A 26,695-nucleotide genomic window follows, 5' to 3' on the forward strand; every position below is an offset into this window, starting at 1 on the left:
TTTTTCTAGACACTAATATTCTTCCCATTATCTTCAGATGTAACTTTGCTGATTAGCATAGAAGTTTTATAGTAAGGTATAATATTATCTGTGCAGCTGTTGCTTAGCTTTAGAATAAGGAAGAACTAAATTTGCTTATTTGTAGTTATTTCTCTCAATGAATTTTTTTTTTAAGATTTATTTATGCATACAAGAGCTGGAATATAGGCAAAGATGTGGGGGGTGAGAGAATTCACTAGAGACAGGGCAGAGAACAGAACAGGCAGACCGACTGAAACACACTACTGAGGGGAGCAGCAGGCGATACAGGATAGGCCCACCTTGCCATGTGGGTTACTCCCTGGCGGGCCAGGGATCGAACTTGTGCTGCAGAGTCTGCAGATCACTTCATAGTGCGGTGCTTAACCCCTTGCACCACCAGGGAGGCCCCCCATGAATTTTTTCCCAACATTACCTCCCCCCAAATATAATAAAGGATATATTTAGATCACTCCAACCTAACCAGAATATTACTAATTATTTTGTGTATGTCCTTCTAGATCCTTCACTGTGTAGGTGTAAACAGGCACAGAGAAACTTTTTCATCAGGTTTTATCTTTCAACATAATTAAAATATTACGTCCCTCTCTACTTTGAGATAATTTCTTAATACAGTTCTAGTGTCCAGGGCAAAGTCATTGTATGTTTTGCTCCTTTTTTTAAAGTTCTCTCCCACCCAAATCCTGAGGTGAGCTTTAATAGGAAATGAAGCCTCAAAGGGGCAGTTTATAGTTTTACCCTTTGCATTAGTGATGAATTCTGTTGTATTTTCTCTTTTTTTCCTGGAAGTACTACTCTTTTCCCCTCAAACTATCTCATTGACCATATGCACATTCTCTCCATGATTCCTGGTTCCCCCTGTGTGAGATCTTTTAGTTTAAATATTGACTTGGTTTTCGTGTACAAAAACTTTCCAATGTCACTGTAAGTTTTCTTAGATAAATATCACCCCAAAATGACACCTTACATACTTTTGGTATGGTTATCCAGAGTGAAAAATGCAGCTCTTTTAGGGTTGGGTAAGCCAAGTTAGTATAAGCTTGGGATGATTGGATCAGAGAGTGGGGAGGGGAGAAAATGAGAGAAAAGTCAATTCTTTGACAAATAAACTTGGTAATTACTATTTTTTCTTCTAGTTTTGCTGTTGCTTTAACTTTTTTGTATCCGAGGAATCATTATTCTCTGTCTTTAGTTTAATTTTTGGTGAAATTGCAGTCTGCTCATTAAAGTGAATAATAAATGTAAATACAGAGTCTACTTGTCCCTAAATGTACACGCTCCATGAACTTATCATTGACTTTATTCTGTTTGATGTATATTTTTCATAGACCAAGGAGCTATTTTAAATACCAGAAATTGTACCAAGAATTTTTTTTATTTCAAAAGCTATAGATTATTCTAATATACATTTTAGGTAAGATTTCCTTAAAAGAAAAGAAAATACTATGTTTTTGATGATGGGCTTAGGTTAGATACATACTTCCAGTCAACAAGCATTTACTATAGCATTCTCTTTCTGCCTTCATGGAGCTTATAGTCTACTGATAAACAAGTAATAGAATGAGTACAGTAGTACTTCTTTGTGAAATCAGAAAGCAGATTTTCATTACCTTATTGAGAGATAGCAACTCTTCTACTTGTTCTCCTAGCCCATTATAAAACTATTCCTAGTTTAATTTGAAGAACTGAGTTGGGGTCAGAGACATGACTAAATCTTAGCAGAACTGGGGTGCTCTGTCACAGGTTTGATCTGTTAAGCCAGTAATCTATAAGATTTATGTATAAATTTTGGAGGCATGTCAGTTTTTAATTGATACTTATTTTAGACAAGTTGACTTTTTTTTGTTGTTACTTATGCCAAACATTCCTTTCTCTGTTGCCTCATTTTTGCTGCACTGGAAATGAGGGGGAAAAAACAAGCCTATGTTAGAATTTTTTTAAAAAGCAGCATGTTGGCTACTAGTCTCAGCTGAATGCTTAAAGCTTAATATACACACAGTAGGAGTTACGTTGTATAATATATTGTATGGTGAATTGAAATTTTGATTTCTTATGTCCTTTTTTGTTATTAGAAATTCAGTGGTCAGAACAAAAAAGCTATCTTCTTTATTTGTATAGTCCTTATTACCTGCATGCTTATGCTTCTTTTATGTCCAATAGTGCTATTTAGGCATTAATATATTTGAAATTATCCAAACAGATCATTATAAACCTGCCATTTCCCATCGAGATTTAAACAGTAGAAACGTCCTGGTGAAAAATGATGGAACCTGCGTTATCAGTGACTTTGGGTTGTCTATGAGACTGACTGGAAATAGACTGGTGCGTCCAGGGGAGGAAGACAATGCAGCCATAAGTGAGGTAAGTTTATACAAAAGGTATCACAGTGACATACTTAGAAAACAAAAGCTACATTAAAAATACACTAACTACTCAGGGAAATTATCTTTATATGTTGCCAATTATAGCACATTGGAATTACAAAATTAAAAAATGCAGAGCTTTACATAAAGTTATGGAAATCATTGCCGTTTCAGCACATTTTGACAGAAGTGTTCAGAGGAAATTTGTAGTAACTGATTTTGCAATAAAGATAAGATCACCTAGTTTGAGACAGGACATTCACCCTCTGCTAATCCTCTGACAATGTGGAATGTATTCTTCCTGACTTTTTTCTCTGCATTCACATACAAATATTTATACATACATGTATTTTTGTGAGTTAAAAAAATGTGAAATGGTATACATATTGTGCAGTTTCCTCACATATTTTTTATATTGATATACATAGAAATGTCTAGCTCATTCTTTTAACTGATGATTGGTATTTAATAGGACAGATTTATCACAGTTTATTCAGGAAAGACAATTTATGGATGAAAAATCAGATACAAAAGTATTAAGAACATTCTTATGGTCAGATAATATGCTGATATATTATTGACATGAAATATGTACCTTTCAGGATATACTCATTTTTGTTTCTGAAAAATAATCATTCTAACTTTTCAGGTTGGTACAATCAGATATATGGCACCGGAAGTTCTAGAAGGAGCAGTGAACCTGAGGGACTGCGAATCAGCTTTGAAACAAGTAGACATGTATGCACTTGGACTAATCTATTGGGAGATATTTATGAGATGTACGGATCTCTTCCCAGGTAAGAAAACTCCTGTCAACAATTGGTATAGGTTTTGAAATGAAACTGCTCTATCTCCTTATCTGAATTAAGTCAGCTTTCGTGTGTTTTTACCGTCATTTTAACTGTTAGGTCATTGCCATCTAGTGTTCAGAAACATTATTAGCAGAACTATGTGCATTAAAAAATCTTAAGAAGAACTTTAAGTTTGTATGTGAGTACAGCTTAATTATTTGTTCATAATTGCTTATCTGACAGTGATTACATCAGTTTCTGCTTTAGCAGCCATTATTTTCCTTATAAAATGTCTGAGCATTTGACAAATTACACTAATAACAGTGTTTCCTGAATTGATCCAAAAAAGAATTAGAGGCAATGAAGTACCCTTTTCTACCCTTCTCTTCCCCCCCCCTCCCATTTTTTATTCTCCCTTGTCTTCCTTTTAACGAAATAACTCTCATCTTAATGTGAATGCTTGTTTGAGGCTTACTTGAAATGGTCAAATGAGTGTATAATTTTTTTCCTTTTTTGTGTCTGAATTACATCACTGTCATTATTGTCATATAAACTCTTAGACTAACAACCAGTCTGCATTGCTTTGTTCTAGAGGTGTACAAAATAATTTGTTAGATATGGCTTCTCTTTTATAGGAATAACACCATTAAAGAGCACACAGAAAAAAGAAAGTCAGTTGAAACAGCATTGAATCAATTTGTGAAATGGAATTATTCAATAATAATTAATAGTAGGGTTAAACATTTTTCTTTAAAAACATTAAGAATTTAAAAACTGTAAAATTTTAAAATATATTAAAATTAATTTATGATATATATATATTTTTAAGATTTATTTATTTATACAAGCACTGGGTACAGTCAGAAGCATGGGAGGGGGAGAGAATTCACCAGAGCCAGAGGGGAGAGCACAAGGTAGATTGACGAAGTATACTGCTGAGGGGAGCAGTGGGCGGCAGGAGAGGTCTGCGCGCCATATGGGACTCTCGCCGGTGGCCGGGGATCGAACCGGTGCTGCAGGGGCTGTGGGTAGCTTCGCAACTCAGCGCTCAACCGCTGCACCACCGGGGAGGCCCAGTTTATGATATATTTTCCAATTAATTGGAGGTACAAGTATTCACTACCATACACTTAGTTGAATGTTCTTCTAGAAATAACAGCAGTTGAAGTCGTATCACAGTATTTAATATTTAATAACTTTGGAACTTTTGATTTCTGACCACCAATTTTTAAGTATATCCTAATCTAGAATTTTTTGTTTTAGAAGGTGGCTGACTAAAATGGTTCTCATATCAGCATTAGTATATTGCCATCAGCAACATTTTTTAAACAACTATTGCATTCAAAGAATAGCTTACTTTTGATCTTATAAATAGTAAAGAGCAGTATCAGATGTTTGAAAAGGGAAAGACAAATCTTGTTTGCAGAAGATTACTTTAGCAGATGTGTAGGATGAATTGAAATAGAAATAGCAGAAATAGAAATAGAAAGAAAAAAGAAACATGGTGTTAATATTTAGTAGATACAGAGTTTGAGTTTGGAAAGATGGAAGAAGCTCTGGAGATGGAAAGTGGTGATGGTTGTACCACATTATGAATGTACTCAATGCCACAGAACTATATACATAAAAATGGTAAATTTTATGTTATGTGTATTTTGCCACAATAAAAATATAACTATTTGCATTAGATGCCCTATAACCTTTGTTATAGAAATGGACAAAGAAGAGGCATGTAGGAGAGAAAATAGAAGGGATCTGTGGTTTTGATCTGAATAACAGTGAGGGTAGAAGCCAGGAACTTAGGCAAAATAATGATTAACATTAGAAAGATGAGTTAAATATAGAGACTTGATACTGATATCAGGTATTGATAGACAAAAGGTATTTCTTAAAAGAGGGTTTTTTGGTAGAAGAACTGGGGTGTAGTCCAGAGGTGTGGGGGTGTGAGAGTAATCACCAAAGACAGAGTGGGAAGCAAAACAGGTGGATCTACTGAAATACCTGCTCAGGGGAGCAATTGTCTAGATAGGAGAGGTCTGCTGCACCATATGTGGGATAACTCCCTAGCTGGGGATCACATTCAGGCCATAGGAGTGATAGTGCTGAGATTTAACCCTTAGGTTAAGGGAGGGCCTAAAAACTAAGATTTAAAGCAACAGATGTACCTGAAAGGCCAAAGGGAAATAGTACTAAAGCTCATCTTTGAGTTTGAGTAGGAGAAGGTTATTGATATTCTTAGAGGGAATTTCTGTGAAATAGAGGAGATAGAAATATTATAGAGCATAGAGAGGAAAAGTATTAAGAAGGCAGAAGGTAGCAGATACTTTAAAAATTTAAACAGGAAATGGGATGGAAGTTGAAGAAATAGATCCCATGAATTTTTAATAAGCCTATAGAATAGCATATAATAATGATAAAATTCTAAAATATTTTTTTAATTTCTGTGATATGCCTCCAATGTAAACACCATGTAATGAAGGCCATCTCTCTATAAAATAAATAGTAAAATTAACAAATTTAAGTATTTACATCAAAATGAAAGAGTAAAATACTGTAGTTTATGTAAGCAGAGAAAAGGCAAGGATAAAGAAGAAAAATGGCAAGAGGAAAAAATAAAACAAGTGTAATTCAAGAATGGGATTAAAAAGTTATTGCTAGAGACATCATTAACAGGTAGTAAATGAAGTGAGAAACAGAATTGTATCTGACATACTTAGATATGTGATCTATTTTGGACAGTTTAAAAAAAATTGGGGGCCTCCCCGGTGGCGCAGTGGTTGAGCGCTGGGTTGTGAAGCTGCCAGCAGCCTCTGCAGCACTAGTTCAATCCCCGGCTGCTCCCCGGCCACTGGAGGAGGATCCCACATGGCGCGCAGACCTCTCCTGCCACCCGCTGCTCCCCTCAGCAGTGTGCTTCAGTCTTTCTGCCTGCTCTGCTCCCCACTCTGGCTCAGTGAATTCTCTCACCCTCCCATGCTTCTGACTGTACCCAGTGCTTGTATAAATAAATAAATAAATCTTTAAAAAAAAAAAAAAAACTTTCTAAACCTGAAGATTTAAAAATAAATAAATAAATAAATAAATGGGATTGCAAAATTTACTTTGCGTAACCCAGTGATTACCAAGTTTTAAGGAAATTCAATAAAACAAGTATCTCCATGATGGTGTTGTCATTAACTTTCATCTTTGTATTCCCGGTTACCTAGTACTGTTAGCACTAAATATCTGTTGAACAATTAGAACTATAAAGATTTAGTGGAGATTTGATAATTCTTAATATCATTTTACTCATAATCATATATCGGTTTAGCAAGTTTTCACATTACGATTGGGTCCTGATTAAAATGAATAAGTAAAATTGTGAATTTTAAATTATTCTATCAAACCATCATTTGAAGAAAGAATAATAAATTACGCTATGGAAGCGATGTATATGTGTTATGTATATGCCTCAGAGAGACAGATAAGATATACTAGTATCTGTCTTACAGTTCACAGATGGCATGGGTTGAAGTTTTATGGAAGAAGGTGATATAGTAACTGGCATGATTATAATCCTTTAGTTTTGTCTTCAAGTTCAATGTTGATGGTTATTGATCAAAAACAAGTATCTGCTTAAATGTTTAGAGTATATGAAAATATTATTTGTAATTATAGATTGTGTAAGAAAATTGGTCTTTGCTATATAGATTATAGAATTAATCTTTGTAGATATTTTAATGTTGGTGGAAAGCAAGTGATTATAGGTTTTTCTGAATATTCAAACTGATATGCAAAGCTTAAATTATATGGTTTGTAATGTACTTTTCATCTGGGTCATTGTAACTTATGCTATTTTCACTTGAATGAGAAGAGGAAGGCAGATAATATCTTTTTGCTGACAGGAAAATTGAAATGCAGAATGACTTTTCCAAGATAGAGATGAAGCCACAATTAGAACCTAAGTGCCTAACCCTCCATTTTGTTCTTGCTTCCAAGTTATCCTGTCTTTTTAGTGAGGTAAAGGGAGGAGCAAGGGAACAGGAAAATTCTTTATTTCTCCTTTGTTCTTTGCCAAGATTTTGACTAAACCAGTAGTTTTCTAAGTGCTGGTCTCAGAATTCCACTGTGTGTCCCAATATGTTTAATAATTTTTAATTTGATCACATTTTGTAAAAATTATAAGCCTCTCATCACAGGCAGCTTACTGGTGATGGGACTGGTCTATCAGTCCAGGAAGGGTAGAACAGCTTATGATACTTAAAAATTCTTGAACTAGATACTGCTTGTTAAGAGGAATTTTTAAAATATTAGTATATTGATTTTTTTTGGTCAGATGGCCATTATAGAACTTTTTGACATTTGATACATTCTGGCTAGACTGTAATAAAGCCAATGTCATAATGAGACATGATGACTATACATCTACTTATATTTGGTTCTATAGACATGTTCATTCCTGTACTTTCTCCTCATATCCACCACCTCCCATCCCTGTATGGGATCCAAGTTCAGGCATATTGTCAAGTATTTAGTACAATTTATAATAATCCCCTCCTCCCCATTTAGTATTACTATAAACCTTTTAAAAATAACTGTAAATCATTGAAAAAATCATTTATCGACATTTATCAGAGATGATTCTAAAGAAAGCATTTATATTAACAGTACATTAAACCCTCAATAGGATCTCCTTTAGGATTTCCAAATATGCCTGCAAGTGCTTGAGAAAAAGATCATCATATAATTTCTTTGTTTACTTGGAATCAGAAATGGTTCTGCTATTCTGTTATTTTATGATAATTGGAAATTTTACTCAATTTTTAAAAAAAATACAGGTGAATCTGTACCAGAATACCAGATGGCTTTTCAGACAGAAGTTGGAAACCATCCCACTTTTGAAGATATGCAGGTTCTGGTGTCTAGGGAAAAACAGAGACCCAAGTTCCCAGAAGCTTGGAAAGAAAATAGCCTGGTAAGAAAAAGCTAAATTATTCAAAAGATGGTTTACAACTGAATATGTTTTAATGTCACATGAAGCAAAAATAGACTGGTGATAGTTCTTAAGAGTTCTCTAATGCCAGAAATCATACATACTTGATTTTTATGTTATACATTTAAAAATATTTCAGTATAAAAAGTGTCCTTTTTCTGTTCAGTTTCACTTTTTTTCCGTAAGTGTAAAATATGACTTAGAGAAACTAACTGATGTATTTGATGTTTGCCATGTTGAATAACAGCCAGAATAATTAGCATGCTAATATTTTAAACATTGAAATTCAGTCTTTTTCTCTTGAGAATGATACCAAAAATGTTAATTAATACAAGACTTACAGATTCCATGGCTAATAGAAAAGGAACCAAGGTACAGTCTCAGAATTCTGCTAATTAAAAATGCAATTTAGGGCCTCCCTGGTGGCGCAGCGGCTGAGCACTGGGTCGCAAAGCTGCCCGCAGCCTCTGCAGTGCCGGTTTGATCCCCGGCTGCTCCCCGGCCACCGGAGGAGGGTCCCACGTGGCGCGCAGACTTCTCCTGCCGCCCGTTGCTCCCCTTAGCAGTGTACTTCGGTCCTTCTGCCTGTTCTGCTCCCTTCTCTGGCTCTGGTGAATTCTCTCACCCTCCCATGCTTCTGACTGTACCCAGTGCTTGTATAAATAAATAAATAAATCTTTAAAAAAAATGCAATTTACAAAACTGAAATGTCTTCATAGAAATACCGTTTGAGTAAATTGTTGTCACAACACTGAAGACATCTATATTTTCCCTCCCTCTCTCCTAATTGTGTTACATAGCAGGATCATCTTATTATCCACTATCAATTCTGAGGTTTGTTTTTTATTTATGAAGTTTTTCATATCAGTACCTGTAGATCTTTCTCTCCATTTAGCTCATAGTTAATTGTATGATATGATATACACACTACATATCATACACACTACACTGTGTTTCTTTCTTGAACAATTTTTTTTTAAAGATTTTAATTTAGATCACTGTATAGCAAACAAAATCAAATAGTAGGACATCAAAACATAAATGGAAAAGGAAAAGACTGTCCACCTCCACCAACTCTCTTCAGAAGTAACTCCTATTAAGTGTTCTGACGATTTTGTGTTTGTTTCTAATTTCCTCTTCTAGAAGTTATTATTATGACTTTAAATACTTTATCTTATTTCCTAAGTTATCTCTCACCTAGTTTTTTTCATATTATGTCTATTATTAATTTTTGTTTTGTCTACAGAGAATGACTTTTAAATAAAACAAAAACATTGTGCATAATTATGATGATGTAAATATCTATGGTACAAAAAGGTATTGAGCTCAGACTCAGAAAAGGAAGTAAAAATCCTAAACTAGTTAATAAACTTTAAGCAGCCCCTGCAGTTAGAGCAATAATGTTGCAAAAGTCATCATCAGTGGATTGATTCTTTTTTGATTTTTCGGTCATCTTTCTTCTTTCTAAGTTATAAGAAACAAGATATTTTAAAAATCTCATGTCATTTACTTTCTTATAAATAATTTTTTGTATGAAGTTACTCTTTAAGTAATGTGTATTGGTGTGTGTATATGAGTAATAAATGTTATGAAACCTTGTACTTTCAAAGATGATTCTGTCTTACCCAGATACTTGTGTAATACAATGATTTGACTGGGTAATGGTTACAAGATCAGAACCATTTTACTCACTATGTTGAAACCACTACTTTATTGTCCTCTGGCATTCCGACAATAAGAATTTCAATTTCAGCTGTCTCATCCTATTGCTGCATTTTTTAAAAAATCCTCCTGCTTTCCTTTTCTCTACAAGCCTTTTATTTTATCATTGGAATTGTGAAATTTCACCTGGAAGGTGTGGGCCTTTTCACACATTTTGCTTTGCACTAGGCAGTATTTTAGTTTGAAAAATTCAGCAGTTTCTTCAGTTCAGAGAGATTTCTTACATTATTAAAAAAGATATTTCCTCTCTTCTATTTCATCCTTCTGGAATTCCAATTGGACAAATACTCGATTACCTGACATTCTGGGTCTTTTTTCTTCTTCTTATAGTTTTTCTTCTTATATTTTCCACCTATTTTTTTGTTGTATATTGTTTAAGATTTATCAACTTTACATTTCAAATGACTCATTTAATTATCACCTTTACCACTGTAGATATCTGCTCATTAAATTTTTAGCTTTACATAGTCATTTATATGACTATAACTATTTTCTAGAAATTCTTATTGTTTACTTTCCCATAGCAATCTGTTCTTGTTTAAAGAATGTAATAGGAATCTGATTATTGGTGAAGATGTTAATTAGATTTATAACACTATACAAATAATTTTTTGATTATAGTTAAACTATGAAAAAGTATTCATTAAGCAATTTAATTTTACTATATATTTTCGATTTTTAGGTTGTCATGTGGGATTATTTTCATCTTGACATATGCGGGGTAATGGCATGTCAGGGAGAAGCTAGAGAGATGTTATGTGTTTCCTTATAGATTTAGATTGAATATTTTCTTCATTGGTCATCATTGGCAGATTACCTTCATGGAAGGCTTCTGCTTCAAATGAGATTGAAATCTTCAATTAGGAGGCAGTTGAAGACTTGTTGCCATGCTCATATACCCAGATTGCCTCAAAGCTGCAGTTACTGTAGTGGGAGCTAGGACATGTCTTTAAAAGGTCCCTGACAGTAGGTAAGAGGTTGAATCCTTTATAAGTTTCATTAGATGTGCCAACCTCACCAAAGAGCATCCTCTAAAGAAAAGTCTCTCTGTGAAATTGTACTTAATCAAGTGTAATTTCATCTTCCTTAACTTGGAAATAGGACTCATTTTGAAGTATCTCTTGGTACTACTACCATTATGGGATGTGCATCATAGGCATATTTACTTGAAAATGTTTTACTCTCAGTTTAGACTAGGTTGCTCAGCAAGGGATAAATAATACTTGGTTCATTTCCAATAAGTCCATTTAAATCTAATGTGCTACAGTTAATAGAACTGCTTCTCTGCAGTGACACTCCAATACTAGAGTTAGATAGCTAGTACATATTTTGTAAAGGGAGAAATATAGCTACCTCTGAGAGAAGATTTTTTTGCTTCATAGTTGCACTGAAATTAAAAAAAAATGTAGTAACAAAATTCAAGGTCTTTCAAATACTAATGGATGTGAAAGTTTGTTTTAAAAGCTACCAAGGACACCAAAATAGATCAGTCAATAAAGGGGGAAAGAATAATTTCTTGATAAAAATAGAAGTATAGAAAATAGTCTAAGGGAAATACATGAAAATATTAACCATAACTATTTCTAAATACTGGATTCATGACCAGCTTTTTTCCCTATACTTTCAGATTTTTGCAGTAAAAATATGCTATTACAACAGTCACACATACAGGTTAAGGCTGTTATTTTGTATTAAAATATTTTAAGGTGGCAAAACAAAATTATAGGCCAAGTTTATTTTTTAAATAGTTTTTTTTTCTCATATGTAAATCATTCAGCATCCCTTAAAGGCTCCTCTGTAATTTGCTCAGTGGTTTTATCTTAATGTATTATCACCCAAAAAATGGAACTATTGCTATGTTCATTTGTTTTCCTCTAGTCTTTTTTCCTTCACTCAATAAATCTAGTCTTACGAAAATGTACTGTGTATTTCAGACCTACCTATTTCTTCTTTTCATATTTATTTTAGCTTTCACATTTTCTCTTCCTGATAAAATCTGCATATTTTTGCTGTGATCTAGAATTCCACATTTGCCCTATTTTTTTCCTTATACAACCTACATTAAGAAATGTAAGTTCACAAATACAAGAAATACAAGTTCACATCATGACGCAGTGTCCTAACATAATAATTAATGTTATTACCTACTATACACCCTGGTCTGGTCTGGTCTGGTCTTTCATTCTCTCCTCCCCTCTCCACCTTCCCCTTCCCTCCCTTATCTTCCTCTTCTCCTTCCCTCTCCTCCCCTTTCCTTTCCTCTTGGGAGACTACAGAATAGAATACTTGTTTGTTTTAAATGGATTGTTATCAACCCATTAAACTGATTTCAGAACCCATGTGTGAACCCCAATATGTATTTTCCTGTCATTAGGTAGGAAAAAAATTTAAAAAATCTTTCTTTCCTATCTTTTTTTCCTGCTTATCTTTCTTCTTCAGTGTTAATAATGATGTCCCCATTACTTCATCTGCCCAAATGTTAGCTATCATTATTTATATATTTCTGGAGTTAGAATCTCCTGTCAAAACACTCATCTGATTTTTGCCTGCATAGTTATATTTTTCTCTGTCTTGTTTCCTTTAAAAAATTTTAATATTTAGAGATATAACTGAGCTATAACAAACTGTACATATTTAAGGTGTACAGTCTGAAAAGTTTTAACATATATGTGTATATATATATATATGTATACATGCATAAAACCACCCTCACAATTGTGATTGTGAACATGTCATTGACCCCAAAATGTTCTCTAGTGCCCCCTGGTACTCCTTCCCAATTGCCTCTCTCCATTCTCCATTAATCCCCAGACAGATCTACTTTCTGTCATTAGAGATTAATTTATACTGTCTAGAACTTTACTTAAATGTAATTATGTCCTGTTTTTTCTGACTCCTTCACACATAGCATAATTACTTTGATATTCATATATATTGTTATGTTTATCAAGAAATTTCTTCTTATTGCTGAGTAGTAGTCCACTGAATGAATATGCTGCAATTAAAAAAATTAATTTATTCATTAGTGAAATACCGTTTTTGGTTTTACATCTGTGCTAGTGTTTTGACAGTATAGAATTTCCCCCCCAGGTATGGTCACCATAACTAAAGCACCCATAGTTATCCATAGCAGTCCACTGTATGCTCCCACCCTTCCCTTCCCATCTCTCTCTCTCTCTCTCCCCTCCTCTGGAAGCCGAGTATCTCTGGTCAGCTTTGAAGTGTTGGTTTAAAGCTTGTCTTTGACCTTTTATTTGGTTTTTCTATGTTCAACATACAAATTGTTGAATGGTGTCTGTATTGACATCATCAATATTTATCTTTCTCCTTCTGGCTTATTTCACTTAGTATAATCCCTCTAGCTCCATCCATGTTGCTGCAAATGATAGGCGTTTACCTTTTTTTATCTCAGTACTATCCCAATGTGTAGATATACCACATTTTCTCAATCCACTCATCTGTTTTTGGGCACTTTTCCATGTATTGGTTATTATAAATAGTGCTGCTAATAAATATAGGCATGCATTCAAGTTAGTGTTTTGTATTTTGGGGCTAAATATCTAGGAATGGAATTGTGGGAAGTAGTATCTCTAGATCAAAGGGTATATTCATTTAAAATTTGTTACTGACACTTTACCCATCAAATCAGTGGCACTCAAGCAAGGCAAGGGCCTGCCTTTCTATCATTAGCATTTTGTGTTATGAAATTTTATATATCTTTGTTAATGTAATAGGTAAGAATGGATCTTGTTTTAATTTGCAACTAATAAGTAATAGAGCCCATATTTGAAGTCAGGCTCTGACTTGAGCTGATAGTCTTATCTATAAAGCTGTAACTAATATTCAAACTACTACACTGTACTGCTTAAACATAGTGAATAAGGTTAATCATATTTACATATTTTCTAAGGCATTTGCATTTCCTATTTTTGTACCCTTTGTCCATATTTCTATTATGAACTTACTATCATTTTTAAAATTTCTTGTTACTGGTAACACCTTGGAAATAATTAAATCAGCTAAGGACCACCAAGAGATGCTTAAACTAGTAGATGAAAAGATGAATACAGCATAGGATATTTTCAGGGGCTTTGAGTTCTCCCCAAAACAATAAGTGAAATTATTAAAAAAAAAAAAACAGGTTGAATGTAAAAGGAAAAAAATAGAACTTTACAAGTGGAGAAACGTGGGAGGCATCAACTCAATCATGTAATCAAGGTTAACTTCACTAGTAATGGGAGATAACAAAATTATATGCCACATAATAAGATGCAGTGAAGAGAATACTAGCATCTCTTCTGTGTTATCCTGCCAAAGAACAAACCTTGAATCCAATAAGAGAAAACATCATACAAATTGAAAACTATTCTAAAAAGTAGCTGACCTAGAGCCTCCCTGGTGGCACAAAGGGTTAAGTGTCAGCACCATGAAGCTATCAGCAGCCACTGCAGCACGAGTTCCATCCCCAGCCAGGGAGCTGACCCACATGGCGCAGCAGACCTCTCCTGTCTTGCCTGCTACTCCCTTCAGCAGTGTAATTCAGTCAGTCCACCTGTTCTGTTCCCCACTGTGTCTCTGGTGAATCCCCCATACCTCTGGTCTATACCCTAGTTCCTGCATGAGTAAATAAATAAATCTTTTGAAAAAAAGTAGCTGACCTATACTCTTCAACATGTCAAGGTCAGGGAAAGTAAGTTTGATATTGTTTCAAAAGAACAAGAAAGGGCCTCCCCGGTGGCGCAGCGGTTGAGCGCTGGGTTGCGAAGCTGCCCGCAGCCTCTGCAGCGCCGGTTCGATCCCCCGGCTGCTCCCCGGCCACCGGAGGAGGGTCCCGCATGGCGCGCAGACCTCTCCTGCCGCCCGCTGCTCCCCTCAGCAGTGTACTTCGGTCCTTCTGCCTGTTCTGCTCCCCGCTCTGGCTCTGGTGAATTCTCTCACCCTCCCGCGCTTCTGACTGTACCCAGTGCATGTGTAAACAAAGCAAACAAACAAACAAATAAAAAAAAAAAAAAAAAAAAGAACAAGAAAAAATTCTTGTTTTATAACTTGGAACTAATTCATTTTGCCAAACTATTACAAAACCCACTGCAGTAAAGGTATAACTAGTTTCCAGAGATGTATTTATCATAAAAAGTTATCATTGATTCCTGAATTTCCTCTATTATCTTCAAATCCAAGTCAGTTTTAAATCCATAATATACAATCTTTCCTCATTATTCACTGATTTTATATTTGGAATTTGACTACTTGCTAAAATTTGTTTCTAATCTCAAAGTCAATACTCAAAATATTTTCACAGTCATTCATGGCTTGTGTGCAGAGCAGGAACATCTGGAGTCACCAGATGCACAAGTTCCCAGCTGAGGTTGAGCCCGGTGCTCTCTGCCTTCTTGTTTCATCCCTTATATTGTAAACAAGTGTTCAAGTTGCAATTTATGTAGTGCCTCATTATTCACATTTTTTTCTGCTTTTTGTTGGTGATTCAGTTTAAGATGATCTCCAAGGGTATTTCTGAAGTTTTCTCTAATATTCCTAAGCACAGGAAAGCTGTCATACGCCTTATGGAAAAGGAAATTGTGTGCTAGATTAGCTTTATTCAGGCTGTGAGTGCAATGTTAATAAGTTGAAAATATATTTTTAAAAGGTATCTATAAACAAAAGTACAAATAAATTAAGATTATGAATTGATCAGTTGACAAAACTGTTGTGGCCAAAGACTCACAGGAACCTAGCCCTTTATTTTAAACCCTAGGAGTGTGGTTCAGTGTTCACTAAATTAGTATTTACAGCAACTTCTTAGAACATGACTAGAACCAATAAAAGAATCAATTGTGCTTTTAGCATAAATGTCAAACTTCTACTTCAAAGAGATAACATTTGCCTTCAAACTCCCAATGACCAATAGCTATTCTTCAAGATCTCCCAAATTTGGAGAGCTAAATGATTATTATTTAATTAAATGAACCCAGGTCAACTAATATCTATATCTATTGTTTGAATTTTATTTATTTTTAAAATATTTTATTTTATATATTTTACTTTATTTTATATAATTCTTACATCATTTTTCATTTTTGCACAATGTATGCATTTTCATTTTGGTTATATTCCCCATACAATTCCCACCCCGCTTATTTCGGCTTAATCCCTCCTCTGAATTTTATTTTTTTAAAGATTTATTTTTATTTATGTATACAAGAACTAGGGTGTAGGTCAGAGGTGTGTGGAGGGGGTGGGGTGTGTGAGAGGATTCACCAGAGACAGAGTGGGGAACAGAACAGGCAGGCTGACTGAAATACATTGCTGAGAGGAGCAGCAGGCGAGACAGGAGAGGTCTGCTGCGCCGTGTGAGTTAGCTCCCTGGCCCGGAATCAAATTCGTGCTGAAGTGACTGGTGATAGCTTGATAGTGCTGAGACTTCAACCCCTGTGCCACCAGGGAGGTCCCTATTGCTTGAATTTTAAATTTAACTCAGTAGAGCCTCGAGCATATTAAAATAGAATTAACAATTCAATATAAAGTTCCCTTTCAAAGATATACTCTGTTCTGTGCTGTGGCAAAAATTAGGGAACCAGCCATGCTTCCTGCACTAAGGCAGGCAGCTTAGAAGAACCAACAGAGAGAAGAAGACAATGCAAAGAATGGGCCATGGAGCAGGATGTAGTGAGCATATGTCCAGAACAGTATCAGATTTCCTACAGGTCCACGGTTCAGATTTGCCTGTCACAGAATGCAAATTATTAGGAAACATTAAAAATGTTACCAAGATCGCTAACAAGAACTTTATCCTAAAATAGACTTGCCAGAAAAAATCCGGATTTAAGTATATAGCATATACTTATACTAAAAAATTATTTGTTAGTTATGTGAAATTTAAATTAAGTGATATCCTATATTTTTATTTGCTAAATCTGGCAACTCTAGCCTTACTTTCTTAAAAGTGTGTGTTTTACAGGCATAAGAAGTGTGAATGTCAGAGCAAGTGTAAAGCTTAAAACTAAATAAAAATAAATCCAAAAAATCTGAAGGGATTTTGGATGACATGAAAGTGTACAAAATTTGTTTTCTTAAAGGGCATTTAAATCAACCTTCTCCAAAAGGGAAACTTGTTCATTACTGATCTCTCTGATAATGATATTGCTTTTCATACTACTGTTGAAGTAGTATTTTAAAAAAAGAAGAAAATGCCAGGCCTTTAAGTTTTATAGTTGAAACAAAGCATTCATTAGTAGGAGTAAAGGAGAACAAACTCACCTAGAGATTGAAGATAGCCTCATGCCAAAATTCCATTAAGCTCAAAACTTGGTTTTAGTGGAATTAGTGGCTACTGATTGACATAACTGCTATAAATAAGGGCATAAGTCTGTGGCCTTTATTAAACATATGTAACATGTTCCAACTGCCTACTCTTACAATAATTGTCCAAGGAGTTAAATTAAAACTTGCTTGCCTCCCTGCTCCTCACCTTTGAAGAAATGTTACCCTTTTTTTTTAAAGATTTATTTATGCATACAGGAACTGGGGTACAGGCCAGAGGTGTGGGGGGTGAGAGGATTCACTAGAAATAGAGCAGGGAACAGAACAGGCAGATTGACTGAAATACACTGTTGAGGGGAGCAGTGGGCAAGAAAGGAGAGGTCTGCTGCGCCACGTGTGTTACCTCCCTGGCCGGGGATCGAACTCGTGCTACTATGGCCACCAATAGCTTCATAGCACTGTGCCTTAACCCCTTGTGCCACCAGAGAGGCCCGAAATGTGACCCTTTATAGCTGTCTTGCCATCTGCAGTGTTTTATTGTGACTATGTAAAACATTGGTTAAAGAAAATTGATTTTTCTCTTAGTTCATGTCACTGAAAAATAGTCCTTTTTTTAAGGTTTCACTGTTTGTCATATACTTTATTACAGGCAGTGAGGTCACTCAAAGAGACAATCGAAGACTGTTGGGACCAGGATGCAGAAGCTCGGCTTACTGCACAGTGTGCTGAGGAAAGGATGGCTGAACTTATGTTGATATGGGAAAGAAACAAATCTGTGAGCCCAACAGTCAATCCAATGTCTACTGCTATGCAGAATGAACGGTAAGAATTGAGGGGCTTGGCGTCCATCAGTCAGTATTGAAAACAGAGACCAAACAGAGAACAGGAAAGAAATACTACTAAATCAGTCAAATAGTATAATAATTAACTCATGCAATTGAATGTTGTAAACTTTCTTAAATATTTCCATTCTTACTGAAGATTTTTGTTTGGTGTAAGTACAAGATGGAATTTGTTTTCTATCTGAAATAGATACAGTATAAGGGATTATTTTTAGTCTTTCTCTGTTAATGTTCTACATCCCCCAATAATAAAAGTAAAACATGTTCATAGTTCTAGAAGTTCATAAGGATAAATAAAGAAGATAGATAGATAGATAGATAGATAGATAGAAAGATAGAATCTTGTTTGTCCGTTATTCCTCTTCCTCATGCCTTTTGGTTGTTGTTGTTTATTTTATTTTTTTATATAGGAAATGTAATGAATGAACTTGTCTATGTATCTAAAGGCAAAGTTTTCCAGGCTTCATATTCCAGTGTCCCTTTACAGAGTGTACTACTATTGCTTTTATGTGAAAGCAACTCATAAGGTCTTTCTATTCTACCATGGACATTATTTTATGAAACATTTCTTTATTAGAACTCTGATTTTTGTTCTAAATAAAGGGCTTTTTTAAAAAAATTCTAATACTTGGAACTTTCAAACTGTATCATGTGTTTTTCTTAGTTCCATGTTTGGGGGAAAAAAGTCATCCCACAAATTTGTCACTTTATGTAATACTTGTTGAAAAAAAATTTTTTTTAAAGATTTATTTATACAAGAGCCGGGGTACAGTCCGGATGCGTGGGAGGGTGAGAGGACTCACCATAGACAGAGCGGGGAACAGAACAGGCAGGCTGACTGAAATACACTGCTGAGGGGAGCAGCGAGCGAGACAGGAGATATCTGCTCGCCATGTGGGTTGCTCTGAGGCTGGCGGGGATCGAACAGGCACTGCAGAGGCTGTGGACAGCTTCACAATGCTGCGCTCAACTGCCTGCGCCACCAGGGAGGCCCCAATACTTGTTATAATTTTTCAGAAAAGTATCCAGGAAAGAATTACCAGAGAAAACTGAGATAAAAATACACTTGATTTTTGAATAATTTTCTTTGCTACTTTCTATTACCCTAATTTCTTTTTTTTTTTAAGATTATTTATATATGCATGCAAGAACTGGGGTACAGGTCAGAGGTGTGGGAGGATGAGCGGATTCACCAGACAGAGTGGGGAACATAACAGGCAGATCAACTGAAATATACTGCTGAGGGGAGCAGCAGTGGACGAGTCAAGAGAGGTCTGCTGTGCCATGTGCTTAGCTTCCTGGCTGGGCATTGAACTCTGCTGCATTGGCTGCGGATAGGTTCATAGGTTGTGTCTTAACCCCTTGTGCCACCAGGGAGGCCCTATTACCCTAATTTCTAACAACAATCTTGAATTAGCTTTCACATATAAACCTTTGTTCCTTTTATATTAACAAATCAAGGAAGGTAGAGATGAACAAGTCTAAATATAATTTTCACTTTGCACATACTGAGAACAATCTTTTGCTTCCATATCCCCTTATCTTTTTTTTTCCTCCATGTGCTCCATTATGCTATTTGTACCTCTCTTAAGAGTGTTACTTTTAAGTGATTTCAAACTTTTCTGGAGGGTGAAAAACCCTTGATGTTTTCCCTTGCTCTGCCATTTTTTGCCTTTTCTGACATTCGGCTCTGTCCCCTTTATGTTTCTTCTCATGTTTAGTCATTGCTAAATGACTTCGCCTAAATCATAGTTCATCACATGTGGAATGACTCATACTCCATGACTGCTTAGCTTCTTTTTTCATTCAATTGACTCTTTTTCCTTCATCCCTTCCCTGTCATTCCCCTCATAATTTCATCAGTTTTCTGTCATAGCACTTTCTCCTTTGACTGCTGCTTTTCTCCTAAAACATTGTATCTGTTAATGTTTTAGTTAAAGCTACACATGGCTTTTATTTTAACCTGATTTTAAGTAACATAAATACATTACAATGTGATGTGCAAGAATTATCACTCTCAAAGTGTGAAGATAATTCTAAAGAACTCTTGATAACTGGAAAAAAATTCTGAATCTTTGATCCTTTTCCTGAGTCTAACATTGTTCCTTATCACTTTCATTTTGGTCTACCCCAGAAAGATATGTTCCATTGTTAAACTGTGCTTCTTAGTGGAAGCACTTTAGAACAACGTAAAAACTTATGTTCCTTTTATCATTTGGCCTTTGGAATTAAACCGATAACTATGTATCTAGAATTAGGAGAGTGCAGAAGAAAGGTGCACCATCCTTCCTCCTGTCATGAAGCTTTGCGTTTGGCTGTGCAAATATGCGGTTCATAAAGATATATTTGGTAATGTTAAAGAAACTGTAGAGGAGATTTTTCAACTAACTCATGTGAACCAAAATAAAGGACATCTACAAAAGTAGTATTTAGATTCAGAGTAGCCTTAAATATCTAAATTTCAATAGACAAATCATATTAAATTATCATTTGAAAGTTATTGACGCTGAATATTTGATTTGAATATTTAAATAACCTCTAGAATAATTGTGGGTTAGGAATAAAATAAAAAGGAGTTCACACACTAAAATCAGAGGTGTTAAACTGGGAGAGTTAGTTTGCCATAAATGTACTTTCTCAATGTGACACCTCTTTTCTTTCTTTGAAGAAACCTGTCACACAATAGGCGTGTGCCAAAGATTGGCCCTTATCCAGATTATTCGTCTTCCTCATACATTGAAGACTCTCTTCATCACACTGACAGCATTGTGAAGAATATTTCCTCTGAACATTCATTGTCCAGCACACCTTTGACTCTAGGGGAAAAGAACCGAAACTCAATTAACTATGAACGTCAGCAAGCACAAGCTCGAATCCCTAGCCCTGAAACAAGTGTCACTAGCCTGTCGACCAACACAACAACCACAAACACCACTGGCCTCACTCCTAGCACTGGCATGACCACTATATCTGAGATGCCATATCCAGATGAAACAAATATGCATGCCACAAATGTTTCACAGTCAATGGGGCCAACCCCTGTCTGCTTACAACTGACAGAAGAAGACTTGGAGACAAACAAGCTGGACCCAAAAGAAGTTGATAAGAACCTTAAGGAAAGTTCCGATGAGAATCTCATGGAGCATTCTCTCAAGCAGTTCAGTGGGCCAGACCCACTGAGCAGTACCAGTTCTAGCTTGCTTTATCCACTCATAAAGCTTGCAGTAGAAGTGACTGGACAGCAGGACTTCACACATGCTGCAAATGGCCAAGCATGTTTAATTCCTGATGTCCCACCTGCTCAGATCTATCCTCTCCCCAAGCAACAGAACCTTCCTAAGAGACCTACTAGTTTGCCTTTAAACACCAAAAATTCAACAAAGGAACCCCGGCTGAAGTTTGGCAGCAAGCACAAATCAAACCTAAAACAAGTGGAAACTGGAGTTGCCAAGATGAATACAATCAATGCTGCAGAACCTCATGTGGTGACAGTCACCATGAATGGTGTGGCAGGTAGAAACCACAATGTTAATTCCCTTGCTGCCACTACCCAGTATGCCAATGGGGCAGTACCATCTGGCCAGATAGCCAACACAGTGGCACATAGGGCCCAGGAGATGCTGCAGAATCAATTTATTGGTGAGGACACCCGGCTGAATATTAATTCCAGCCCTGATGAGCATGAACCTTTACTGAGACGAGAACAACAGGCTGGTCATGATGAAGGTGTTCTGGACCGTCTAGTGGACAGGAGGGAGCGGCCACTGGAGGGTGGCCGAACTAATTCCAATAATAACAACAGTAATCCATGTTCAGAGCAAGATGTTCTTGTTACACAGGGTGTTCCAAGCACAGTAGCAGATCCAGGACCATCAAAGCCCAGAAGAGCACAGAGGCCTAATTCTCTGGATCTTTCAGCTACAAATGTCCTAGATGGCAGCAGTATGCAGTGTAAGTGGAGGGGTCATTTAATCTCTTCTGCTTGTCTCTAGAGACCACTTAAGTGACTACTTAGAATCGGATTATGTTTCAAGTAGTAGTTATATACCTTTATTACCTTTGGAAATAAAACAGACCATTTGGTTGGACCTCAAAAGTAATTAGACAACTATAAAGAAAAAAGTAATTTTTTATTGTAGATGATAAAAATTCAATGTCTTGCTAATTAGAATAATTGTCAATTTAATATGTGCTTTATGTAGCTGCTGGTTTATAATGCATCTCACATATTTGCTATGAATGGTCAAGTAAATACCAATTTAGAAATCCCAAGTAAAATGATGCCAGTATAGTTTATTGCACATATTAGTATCTATTATATATACACACATTTAGATTTTATCAGACTAACCTTAATAAATTTTCAGATTTATTCAAAGTTTATTATTCTCTGATCTATTCAAAGTTCAGAGAAAATTCAGAAAAGTCACTCTGAAGAAACTGTCGAGTTGTTTTCTACTTTTTAGTGTCATCTTTTTCAAATTATGTCTCCTATAGCATTGTGCCAGGGGCCCCACAGCAACTTAAACAAATAGCTCGACGCTTGATTTCTAGCCCCAAAGAGATTATAACACAAGAAAGGAGAACTCACCAAATCTTTAAGAGTCATCATCACAAATGATTTTTTTCTCTTGTAGATTGTCTACACTGATGGAAAAAATTTATGTTTTGTAGCATTGGCAAGGACTACAAAATGTATTGAAGAGATTTAGCTCCCAGAAATCAATCAATAGAATCTAACCTCTTGTTTGAGTGGCATGTATTATAGACTAGTTTGCAGACCCATATGGCAGGGTTTTATCAATGAAACATCATACCAGTATAGGAAAAGGGGATTACAAGGAAATTGTCCTCTAGAATTTCTGTCATTCTTCTGAAAAATATTATATGCCTGTTGCCTCTGCATACATTGACCCCTAAGTAGAATGCTTAACTGAATTTGCCAGTTAGGATATCTACCAGTAACCAAAGGATTGAGGATATAACTGAGAACTTTGCATTTCTCTTCTCTTTGCTTTTTGTATTTGATCTATATTTCTCACGTGCCCTGTAGAATAATTCAAGCAGTTATAAAAACACTGGGCTTTAAGTATCTCAACAATACGTTGGTTAAATTTTGCTTAGTAAAATATTGCCCGACATCATGAATTTCAAAGAATATCCATTAGCACCTTCTGCAGACATTGGTTTGACCTGTTGTCAAGATACAACCCTAATTCTTTGCTTCTTAATATTTAATTGACATATAGTTCTTTTTTCTGTACTTTGTTTTTAGTAGGTGAGTCAACACAAGATGGCAAATCAGGATCTGGTGAAAAGATCAAGAAACGTGTGAAAACCCCCTATTCTCTTAAGCGGTGGCGCCCCTCCACCTGGGTCATCTCCACTGAACCACTGGACTGTGAGGTCAACAACAATGGCAGTGACAAGGCAGTTCATTCCAAATCCAGCACCGCCGTTTACCTTGCAGAAGGAGGCACTGCCACAACCATGGTCTCTAAAGATATAGGAATGAACTGTCTGTGAAATGTTTTCAAGCCTATGGAGTGAAGTTATTTTTTGCATCATTTAAATGTGCAGAAGATATTGAAACAAAACAAAACTGCTTTATCTTCCTGTCAGTACCCCCTTCCACCCCTGCCACAAGGACTTGCTTTAAATAGATTTCAGCTATGCAGAAAAATTTAGCTTATGCTTCCATATTTTTTAATTTTGTTTTTTTAAGTTTTGCACTTTTATTTAGTCTTGCTAAAGTTATATTTGTCTGTTATGACCACAGAATTATATGTGTGTGTATCAAAAGTGGTCTCAAAATATTTTTTTAAAAAAAAAGCAAAAACAATGTATTGCTGATAATCAGTTTGGACCAGTTTCTAAAGGTCATTAAAACAGAAGCAAATTAAGACAGGTTTGACTGCAGTGGTGTCTGGTATCCATGTTTTATTTCTGGGCACAAGCTAGTTTATATGTTGATACCTTCTTGTACATATCTGTTGGACATTCTTTTCTCTTGTGTTTTGATTAAATGTGCAATAGTCCATAGGCCACAAATAAGCTTTCTTACAAGCTCTCTTCCTAACAGCACACATTCTTCCACAATATGAACATTTTTCTCCCGTCCCCCACACTTTTGGCAGGTCAGTTCTATGACAGTGAATTTTGCACAGGTGAAAACAACTACCTGATTTCTTGCCTTCTCTCTCTTTATGGAGAGTGCAGAAACATTGTCTCAAAGGGCTCTAAAGAAGGAATTACCAAAACCTAATTTGAAATGCCATTTCTTTTGACCTTCCAAATCCTAATTGTTTCCTTCCAGGCATTTTAATAAACATATTTGACTCTGGTTTTGGAAATTTTATAAGAGAGCATAGAACAAAGTAGAGGAAATCAAATTTAGTCTTTTTTTTTTCATTTTATTTTATTTTTGTATGTATGTTCTGTTCCATATCCATTTATTTAAGAAGCACATTTTTATCAGAAAACTTATAGAGCTATACTTATATGGAATTTGTAAGTAGGTAGTTGGTTAAGACAATATAGTGTTACAGACTTTTTTTCTCTGAATAGGCCATTTTTGACTCAAATACGGTTTTTAGTTCAAAATAAGTTCAGAAGTAATTCATACTTTCAAACCAATAGTATCTTTTTATTCCCTTCCCAAGCAAGGCCTGGTGACTTTATCTGAAAATGATTCCTCTCCCCATGACCTAAAACACTGTGTGGAAAAATTATTCAACTGGCACACCAAAGGAAGGATTGCTGCCAAACCTAGCTTTTTTGACTAGACTGAGACTTACCTCTTTTTTCAAAACTGTGTGTTTCTTCCCTAATCCTGTTTCATAATTTCTTCTTTTGTAGGTTGTTCACATAATCTTCACATGACCTTTGATACGTGAACAACACATAGTTTTTCCTTAGCATATAACTTTTAGTGCGAGTTTGTGTTCTATATCCTTCAAATCATTTTTGTTAGTTTCCTTTGCTGCTTTAACCATCTCTAAAATAATAACTTCTGCATGTTTATTTTTTAAATAAAGCACTTGTGTCAACAAGGAACTTTTTATAAGCACAAGTTATTTTCTATCAATTTGCAAACTGATGATCTCACTTATTTTTTTCAGATTCTCAGAGTACTTAGTAGACATTAATTAAATTCTAAGAATTCTCTTAGGATATAGTAAATTAAGAAGAAGTTACAGATTCCCAAATCCCCTGAACTGGGTTTTATCTCCTGAACAATATTTTCTCACTCATATTCTTCTGTCTTTATAATTTAGATAACAGCAGACTAAATTTCCCAACTTGCCATCCAAAATACTTGTGATTTAATTTATATATAAGCCTTTTCTTGTTTGATATCTTCTGTGATCTTATGAGATAGCTGTTACACTTACATTTGTTTAGCTGGATTGCTGAACAGAGTTTTGAATTCTTACAATTACGATTATTTTACTAGTGCCCAGGATTTTCAGTTTTTTTCACCTCACCTTTTTGTTTTATTGGCCTTTCTCTTGATTCACACCCTTAATTTATTTTCAGGCTTCTGGCATAAACTTTTTTTCACTTAATTCTTTTATGTATGTAGCAAATTATTGATTTTCACTTAATTTACTTGCCTTTAAATGTCTCTCAATTGCATTTCTGGGTATTATTTTCAAACATTTTTGTAAAACATTTAGGGTTAAATAAATTACATTTCTTCTCCAATTTGAAGCATTGAGGATAAATGACCATTTAAGGTCTTTCTGATCCTTTCCTGACAGAATAAGAGTTATCTTACATTCTGCTTTACTTTGTGTTTGGGCCAGTTGACTGTAAATTTTCCAATCTTTTTTTTAATAAAATGATTTTAAAAATTAATAGAACAATTTAAAGAATTCCTAATAGTTTCCTATTTCATCTAGGCATGTTTAAGGTAATTTCCTCTCTCCGCTTTTTTAGTAGACTCTTGAAAAAGTAGAAGTAGAAAATGTAAGTCATGTCAATACATTTTAAGTTAAATTGTACATCAAAATGATTTACTTGAGTCTGTAATATACATGCTAACACAATAAATCAGTTAAATTACTTGCTAAATTTATTCATCTAATAAATGTTTCTTAAAACTAATATTTAACTGCTATCACAAAATTTTGCATGTAGAAAAGCATTTGGATCATTTTGAGTAAAATATTTAATAAAAAAATCAAAATTCTTTTCTCTAGATAGAATTAGAACTTTAGAAGAATCATACTAGCTAAAGTAATAATTCCCATAACTGTCCTAATTATATGCTAGAACTGTCATTGAAAGAATGTATTTTGAACTATGTTTAGATAAAAATAATTATAATTCCTAAAGAAATTTTCCCCATTTTTAAATTACATAAGTAGGAAGGAAAAACCCATTATCAGTGTATAAAATATTGAAAGTGAAATAATACTAATTGACCATTTGCTACATATTGATTACTGAGCTATACATATTTTCTCTCTTTTAATCCACATAATAACCATATGAAGATTACAGTTAATATTGGTTCTTTACAGATGAGGAAGCTGGAACTAAGAGAAGCTAAGTAATTTAGCCCAACCCATGTCTAGTAATAGACAAAGCTGGGATCTCACACTAAGTTTGCCTCTCCACATCTCTTTCATCTACATCATACTGCCTACACACCTGTATGATAGGATGTGTAATGTACTGGCATTTTGTAAGAATTTATTCATT

General features: G+C 35.1%; 1 protein-coding gene across 3 annotated transcripts in view; it reads left to right on the top strand.

Annotated features, from left to right (window-relative positions):
- BMPR2 (bone morphogenetic protein receptor type 2) overlaps nucleotides 1-23,905 on the top strand; it is a 124,452-nt gene extending 100,547 nt beyond the window's left edge. For all 3 annotated transcript variants that reach the window (XM_037523855.2, XM_054699994.1, XM_037523857.2), the window contains exons 8-13: nucleotides 2,240-2,400; nucleotides 3,052-3,199; nucleotides 8,011-8,147; nucleotides 17,794-17,966; nucleotides 20,655-21,937; nucleotides 23,262-23,905. In XM_037523855.2, coding sequence (XP_037379752.1) covers nucleotides 2,240-2,400; nucleotides 3,052-3,199; nucleotides 8,011-8,147; nucleotides 17,794-17,966; nucleotides 20,655-21,937; nucleotides 23,262-23,512 — 2,153 coding nt within the window. In that variant the 3' untranslated portion in view covers nucleotides 23,513-23,905. The remainder of the gene's footprint in view (nucleotides 1-2,239; nucleotides 2,401-3,051; nucleotides 3,200-8,010; nucleotides 8,148-17,793; nucleotides 17,967-20,654; nucleotides 21,938-23,261) is intronic.
- The last annotated feature ends 2,790 nt before the right edge of the window (nucleotides 23,906-26,695 follow it).

This window comes from Talpa occidentalis, unplaced genomic scaffold (genome assembly GCF_014898055.3).
Source record: "Talpa occidentalis isolate TD23 unplaced genomic scaffold, MPIMG_talOcc4v2.1 talOcc4.3, whole genome shotgun sequence".
In the NCBI taxonomy this organism is placed as follows: Eukaryota; Metazoa; Chordata; class Mammalia; order Eulipotyphla; family Talpidae; genus Talpa; species Talpa occidentalis.